The following is a 7,961-nucleotide window of genomic DNA, read 5'->3' as shown; positions in this document are numbered from 1 at the left end:
CCCCTCAAACATCACACACCCACACCCTGCCCCCACAACCCCCCACATATACACTGCCCCAACATACCCTATTGCCCCTCAACATGCACAGCCCCACCCCCTCACAATCCCCCCCAAACCTCCTCGCACACCACCATACACACACAACCCCTCCCCAGCCATGCACCCATACAATATATAAGACTAAGACTTTATTTTTGAGTTATTATGCAATCACCTCTATATACAGTACACAAACACAAATCATGACCAAAAAAAATTTGTAATTATATTAAAATGTTATAGCAGGTGTTTAACTTTTAGGGTATGATTTGGGTTTTTTTCTGGTTCAACTCCCAAAAGGAGTATTTCTGGGGTCAAGGGGAGGGGCTTCTGGTGGCAAATGTTAGGGGACGGGACTTCCAGTCCCAAGATGGCAACCAGGGGTCAGGGCAACCGTCAAGGGGCAGGGCTATCCAAGTGGCCCTTGACAGGTCACCAAAACTTGTTAAGCGGCCCTCCAGCCATTATAATTGCCCACCCCTGGCTTAGAATAACCTGTGAAGATTTAATCGATTCAGCCTCAGACCTTTTGACTGTCTGTACTTAGCCTTTGTGGATTAGGACACAAGAAATTTGACAGAAAGGGCTTGATTCTTCTTTCACAATGAATCAAGTTTAACTCCTCTGAAGTTAATGGAACTATTCCTCTGAAAAAATAGTGTACCATTATCATTAGGTTCAACAACTCAGTCCACCAAAAACTTTTTCCTAATTTTTTCAAACTAGAACTGTAAAAATCATACAACTGGTGTGGAATCCTATTCATAACAAGCATCTAGGATTATTGTGCTGTTGAGTATATCTTGAAGAAGCCAAGTTCTCTCAGGCTTTGGGCAAACAAACAAATTGAAGCAAGTTAAAAGGCACCAGGACTCATCCTGGAGCAGCTGCCCTGTGGCAAAAGTATGTGTGTCCCAGAGCAAGTGGAAGGTAAACAAGGCCATCTTAGCTAGCCCTCAGTAAAATGGCTAAGTTATTATGGTTTAGTTTACACTTAATGGGAGCACGCACATGGGATTTGTTCATTTGTTCATTCTTGGTTGTCTCACTTTAAACCCAGAGTAACTCCATTAATGTTTCTTGCATTTTGCCTAATGCCGAGCAAAATGAATATACTGTTTGCATTGTGTTTACTTAAGGCTGTTGACCTGGCTCAGCATATCAAATGTTTGTTACAGTGCACTGTGAAGCTAGTGAGTGGAGCCCATGGAGCCCTTGCACAAAGAAAGGAAAAACGTGTGGTTTCAAAAGAGGAAATGAAGTGAGGGTCAGAGAAATCGTACAGCAGCCTTCAGCAAGGGGCAATCCATGCCCCACTACAAGCGAAAGCAGAAAATGTATTGTACAGAGAAAAAGATGTCAGAAGGAAGGAAAAGGTACTATGTTATCATCATCATAATATGAGACTGGTATTGTGCTTGTTTAATGGCTTGCATCTGAAAGCATGGGCCTGCACTACTTACTTCACCAAAGCTCCCACTGCTGTAAGGGTTAGTTTGGCTTGAGTGAATCATGCCCTCACATAGAGTAAGTAATGCCCTCAGACCACTCACAAACTGCACTTCCACATGACCTAGAAGGTCTAGATCAAGTGGTCCTACCGGCAGAACTGCCAGTTCATTAATGTGAGTACCAAGTAACCCACTAAGGAGCACCACAGGGAAGAAATGAGGTCAGGGAGTCTTAGTTCTGTCCCTGCATGCTTCATACGTGGGGATGGGGATGGAAGTTTTCTGCTGCCTTACCGGAGCAGCAGACTTCACGTTCCTCAACCCATATTGGCCTAATAGTGCATTGAAGAGGCAGAGTCATGGCCCCATGCACTTTCCCTCTCCACCTGCTGGAAAGGAACAAGAGCACAACAGTGCCCCCAGATCCAAGGCACCACAATGAGGTTAGTGTGCTGTTGCATAGTTGGAGAACTCCAGAGTTCTTCAGTCAGCTTGCAAGAACCAGGAATCGTGTCCAGTTTTTATTTTTTTCTGTCAACAGTTTTGTTGAGCTTGAGCAAAGGAAAATAGGGACTGAGTTTTCATTCCAAACTGTAAATAATGGTTTTCTCTGAGTGGTGATGATGATGATGATGTATTTTGTTCATGGTGTTTTGGCAACAACTTCAGTTTGGACAGAACATTTCACTTTGAAAAGTATCTGCTGTTAGTCTGGGTGGGATTAACGCACAGGCAAAGTAGGCATAGACCTAAGGCCTTGTGCTGCAGGGGGGTCCCAGTCCTTCCCACCACAGCAGTGAATGGCCCTGTCTGCCTCCTTTCCCTTCCCTTCCCTTCCCCTCCCCTCCGCCAGACTTGCTGCCATGGTGGCTGCTTGCTAGCAGTGGCTCCAAGCCCTGCTCCCCGCGGGGAGCAGCACTGGGCTGGCGGGGGGGGGAGGGTCTCGACTGATCCAGGGTCCATGAGTTCATTTGCCTAGGGCCCACTAAAGGGTTAATCCAGCCCTGCATGTAGTAAGTTCTTGTAAAGAAACTTCCTCATGTATATTACCAGCAATTCTTGTTTTATAGACTTTACAGCACTTGTGCCAAATCATATTTACAAAATATTGCATAACTCAAAATTCCTTTAATGTCATAAATCTGTTTTTGCAAAGTGCATAAAGTTCCCCCGCCTTCCCTTTTGAGCAAGTAATGGTCCACATTCTGCCGCTCTATACCCACCGAGCAACTTCTTTGAAGTCGATGTAGTTAGATAAAGTATACATTACAAAAGATTTGGTCTCTGAGGGATTTCTGTGTTTGAGGGCAAGATGAAGCCACTTGCTTTCTTAAAAGTTCTAAAAATCCACAATTATGTACACCATCCTGTAGAAGAGTAGCCATAAACTCAGTCTACTTTCATGCACTTCCATAAGCAGATGGACTTAAAAAAAGAAAAGGTAATCTTTAATAAACCCAAGGAAATTCACACATAAAACACAAGGTTAAAATAACATTAAGAGTTGGATTATGGTGACACAACCTAGGAAACTGAGAATTAAGGCAAAAAGTCAACACTTCTTTTTCACTGGAAAAGGGGAAATGAAGCTTTTCAGTTTAATCTTCAGGCTGCTTCTGCCTGCCCTCCTGACTTGCATCCTCTTGCACAAAATGGTTGCAGTTAAAAGCGGGATTTAAGCCTAGTGCAGCTAAGGATTGACACGACACCTCATTTGATTAATAGCAGAAAGGCTTTAATAAAAATACCACAAACAAGCTATAAAACTAAATGACAGAAAAAGACGCCTTTTTAATATTCAGTACATGAGCTATCACAAAAGTCCCAGCAAAATTTTTTCTCTCCCAAGCAGGCAGAAAGCAGTTCTTGTCTTTACAGTCTTCACTAAACATGGATCCGTTGCCCAAGAGGTGAACGGCTGGGTGCAGAAATTATTTCTGATTTTTCTCTCTCTCTCTCTCTTTCCTAGTGTGCATACTTTGCTAACAACGTTGTTTCATTCTTATACAGTTTAATTGTATAGCTTCAAAGCATTCCTTCTTGATAGTTAAGAGACCATCACATTACAATTGCTAACTGCGAGGAACCTGTTTTTGGATGTCTAGGTGTGAAACTTGTTTTTGCAAGCTTTTGACCAGTCCAGAGGTTACGCAGTAATCAAGTAGGATGAATTTTGATTGACTGAAGATGGATCTTGGTTGACTGAATGGACTACTGTACTTTGGGCTATTGTTTTAACAATGGGGCAGAATTTACATTTACAATAGTTCACATGGTGATGGTCTATGGAGGCATTTGCAAAACCTCAGACAGACATTGAATGGCTATTCTGAGAAACATGCCTTAATTAAGGGCAAATGTGTCAACCAGGATACAGCCAGAAGGGGTATGCAGATATTTATGAATGGTTTAGCATAATAAAACATCGGGTACTTTTGCAACTAGTACACGCGATGAAATCAATTGGGATTACTTTATTTTGCATGGTCCCAGTCACGATCTTGCATTCTTGTGCAAGATGCACTCTTATTTTAATTTGGTCATTTAAATTTCATGTGTAGGTCCGGCCAAGCTTTTACAGTCAACAACATGTAGCTCTGTTTTTCTTTGAATGACACATTGAATATAAAAGAAACCGAGCTTGGCTATAGCTTCATAGACTAAATATGTTCAGAGAGCTACACAGTAAAAAAAGCAAAGAAAAGTGGGGGGTTGGCAGGGGAAGGAACTTTGGGGAATAAGCTAAACTGGACTTACTATTAAGAAAGGATTAAGTAAGTTTGGGATTTATTTTGTAATGTATACATTGTTTTGAAATACAGCTTCCTTATTCCCTACTGTGCGACAGGCCAGACATAAGGTAGAACCTGGATACTTTTCAGGTTGGGTTTCTAACCTCATGGTGAAGAAAGTTTGCAAAGTAACTTTCAAGTATACATAACTACAAATGGCTGTGTGAGACTGCTGAGGTGCTCCAGCTGTTTGCTGCAGTTTTTGTTTCAAAGGCACCTCTTCTCCAATCAGCTGTGCAGGACCACTGATGTGTTCCAGCTGAGTGGAAAAGTGGCACCATTTGAAGTAAAAGCTGCAGCAAACAGCTGAGTTGCTCTTCTATGATTCATAGATGCTAGAGTCAGAAGAGACCTCAATGGATCTTTGAGTCTGACTCCCTGCCAGTGGCAGGAAAAAGTGCTGGGGGCACGTGACCCCAGCCAGGTGCTAGTCCAGTCTCTTCTTGAAGACCCCCAAAGTAGGGGAGAGCACCACCTCCATGGGAAGCCTGTTCCAGATTTTGGCAGCCCTAACCATGAAGAAGTTCTTTGCGATGTCCAACCTAAATCTACTCAGCTTCCTGCTGCAAGTGAAAGAAGTTACAAACCACTTGGATGCAAAAGATCTGGGCTCTAGTGTATTAGCAATGATGTTCGTCATAAGGGCATTGTTAGCTAGTTCTGCACATGCTGGTTCCATGTTGAATGCAACTCTGTCATAGCATAGTAGGGTAGCCAGGGACCTCAAGAATCCTCTAGTGCAATTCCATGCACAGGTACAGGATAACCTTTTTTCTATATCAACCCAGATAGATGCTTGTCCTGCGTCTTTCTGAAAACCTCCAGTGAAAATGATTTCACAACTTTCATAGGCAGATTATTGCATTGTCCTACTGTCCTTAACGGCTACAACCTACACCCCTGTCCTTATAGTAGGAACTTTTTCCTGATGCTTACTTTTAATTTGTTCTGCTGTAGTTAAACCCATTGCCTATTGTCCTGTGCTGTGAAACAAGGAAAAGCAATTTTTTTCCTCCTTTGTGCCCTTTCAGATATTTGAAAACAAATATCATATTCTCTCTTAACTTCCTTTTTACCAATCTAAACATATCTAGTTTCTTAAACCTTTCCTCATATGGCTTACATTTCAAACTTTTTATCATAGTCATTAGAGATGCACCAATACATTGGTTCGATATCAGATCGGCACAAATATAAAGAAAATTGAGTGTATTGGAAATTGGCTTCTTTTGCCTGATGTGGCTAATAATTTGGCTGATAAATGCCTGGTGCATGTGCACAGCTGCAGTGTAGCACGTAGGCAGTGAGAAGCACAGCCCAGCAGCTTGGAAAGCTGTGTCGAACTGATAAGTCTGTTGTGGTGGAAGAGGAGGGGTAAGAGAAGGGGTGTATGGGGATAGATCAAGGCCCCCATGGTCAGGGAGGGAGTGGGAAAGGGGAAGGGACTGGGGCAGGTGCTGCCTAGCTGGGGTGGGGCACAGGATGGAGCCACAGCTCGTCCAGGGGGTACATAGAATGGGCAAGGGGGAGGGTGGCTCCCACTGCTGAGCACACCCCAGGAGGGCATAGTGGGGTGTGCCCCCAGATCTACGTGTGGCATGGCGCAGGCTGCCACTGCGGGCTGGGGCTGCACCGGGCTCTTCCTGATGGGGGCCAGGCCGGGCTGTGCTTGAAGGGCAGCAGCAGCAGTGCTGGGAGTGGGGGTTGGGGAGCTACAGTGAACTTTGGAGTGGCTGAATCCCCACTGTAGCCCCGCTCTCAGTGCTGCTGTTGCCTGCCCTGAGAACAGCGTGGCCCAGCACCCACCAGAAAGAGCCCAGTGCAGCCCCTGGCCCCAGCCCATTGCAGCCCAACCTGCCCCACCTTATGCAGATCTGGGGGTACATATCCCCCATGCCCTCCCAGGCTGCACGCTGTGGTGAGAGCTGCCTCCCCCCCTTCCCCCTGTGCCTCCCATGTGAGCCATACCTCCATCCTGCACCCCACCCTGCCCCACCCCACCTGGACAGCACCTGTCCCTGCCCCAGCCCCACTCCCTCCCTCATCGTGGGAGCCTTGATCTGCCCCCCCCATGCCCTTTCCCTTCTTCCTCCCCTTCCACCACAACAGACTTACCAGCCAGACACTACTCTTCAAGCTGCTCGGCTGTGTATCAGAAATCAGACTTTTATTGGCCAATATGCCTCCTTAAAAATCAGCCCCAAAAATCTTTATCAGTGCATCCCTAATAGTTATCCATACTTGCATGGTAGAGATTTAAGACATTGGCAAAAGACAAGTGATGATGTTTGTTCATTATAGAGTTCTTTATGATTTGGTCAAGGAAGTTCAGGTAAAAGGCATGATATTAGTTAGCTAACTTGCTGGTATCTCACAGAGGCATCTGCATGTGCCTGTGGTGAGCATGATAGATAACATGAATAGATGGATTGCTGTCAAAGTAAAATCTGTTTTTTACTGGAGTGGAATAAAAGGTCTTACTTGGAGGAGGCACTAAGTTTTGAGTTTGAATGCAGGCAAACTAGGAAAATTAGGTGGGTCAGTATACAAATAATTCTGCTAGATTTAGAAAGCTTTTCTCCCTTTTTCCCAATACTATACTTTCATTTTAATTCCTAGGGCAGTAGGACAATGCCACAAGCTGCCTGTGAAAGTTGAGGAATCTTTTCCACTGGACTAATTTAGCTGTCCATGTATCCTGGGCAGAATACTTTTACATCAATCCTCATCCAAGGCTTTTGAAGATGTATTTTGATATTTCTTCCCTTTGGAAACAACAGTGGCCCAATATGTCATATCTACAGTACCCTTCCTCTATAGCAACTGATCTTATCTCAACTTTCTCTCCCTTACCTGTGATTTTATAATATATTCCTCAAGACACAAGTGCCCTTGGGTTTAGTAAAATAGTTCTTTTCTCTTTCCATGAGTAGATATTTCTTTGGCTTTTACTTTCTAATAAAAATATAATTCTTTGAAAGTTAACTGTTGCAACAAGTTGACAGTTGCTCCAAATGTTGCAATGATTACCAGAGGTGTGACAATGTATACATTGGGAAAACACTATTGATAGAGCATGGCAAACACTGCAAGCAATCTGCAGTTATTAATATTTTAATAAACCTGGTTTTGGCCATGGTCATATCACTTAATGTTTTCTTTTTGCCAGCATGTATGAGATAAGGGTTTCACTGGCTACAAATTAAGTATTAAGGATACATAGAAAAGTGTTTGTGAAAAAAATAAACAAAGTTTTCATGCATGAATATTTCTGACAAGAGTTTGTCCAAAGGGAGAAGAAAAATGTACTATATAACTTTTCTGACCAACCGTATTTATTAGTTAATTTTAATGCTCTCATATTTTCATGATCTAACTGAAACATTTAAAAATATTACACAGAAGATATGCTAGTGATGTATCAGGATTTCCATGTGTTATATCTCATACAAATACATAACAAAAATGGTCTCTGTCCCAGGGCTCTGGGACAGAAGTTTCATAAACCATTTGACCCAAATCAGTTAAGTCTGATACTACATTCAGTCATAGTTTCATAGTTTCTAGGGTCGGAAGGGACCTGAGCAGATCATCTAGTCCGACCCCCTGCCATGGCAGGAAAGAGTACTGGGGTCAAACGACCCCAGCAAGGTGTTCATCTAACCTCCTCTTAAAA

General features: G+C 43.4%; 1 protein-coding gene across 3 annotated transcripts in view; it reads left to right on the top strand.

The window, feature by feature from the left end:
- The window catches only part of RSPO3 (R-spondin 3), a 121,757-nt gene that overhangs the window by 74,086 nt on the left and 39,710 nt on the right, over positions 1 to 7,961 (top strand). For all 3 annotated transcript variants that reach the window (XR_002098004.1, XM_019520312.1, XM_019520313.1), the window contains exon 4: positions 1,221 to 1,418. Coding sequence is in view for 2 of the 3 variants with exons in the window: in XM_019520312.1 (XP_019375857.1) it covers positions 1,221 to 1,418 (198 nt within the window). In the remaining variant the exon portion in view is untranslated. The remainder of the gene's footprint in view (positions 1 to 1,220; positions 1,419 to 7,961) is intronic.

The sequence above is a fragment of the Gavialis gangeticus genome, unplaced genomic scaffold, assembly GCF_001723915.1.
Source record: "Gavialis gangeticus isolate Ggan-Ray unplaced genomic scaffold, GavGan_comp1, whole genome shotgun sequence".
NCBI classification, from domain to species: domain Eukaryota; kingdom Metazoa; phylum Chordata; order Crocodylia; family Gavialidae; genus Gavialis; species Gavialis gangeticus.
The sequence above is the reverse complement of the archived record's forward strand: the minus strand, read 5'-3'. Positions and strand labels throughout refer to the sequence as shown.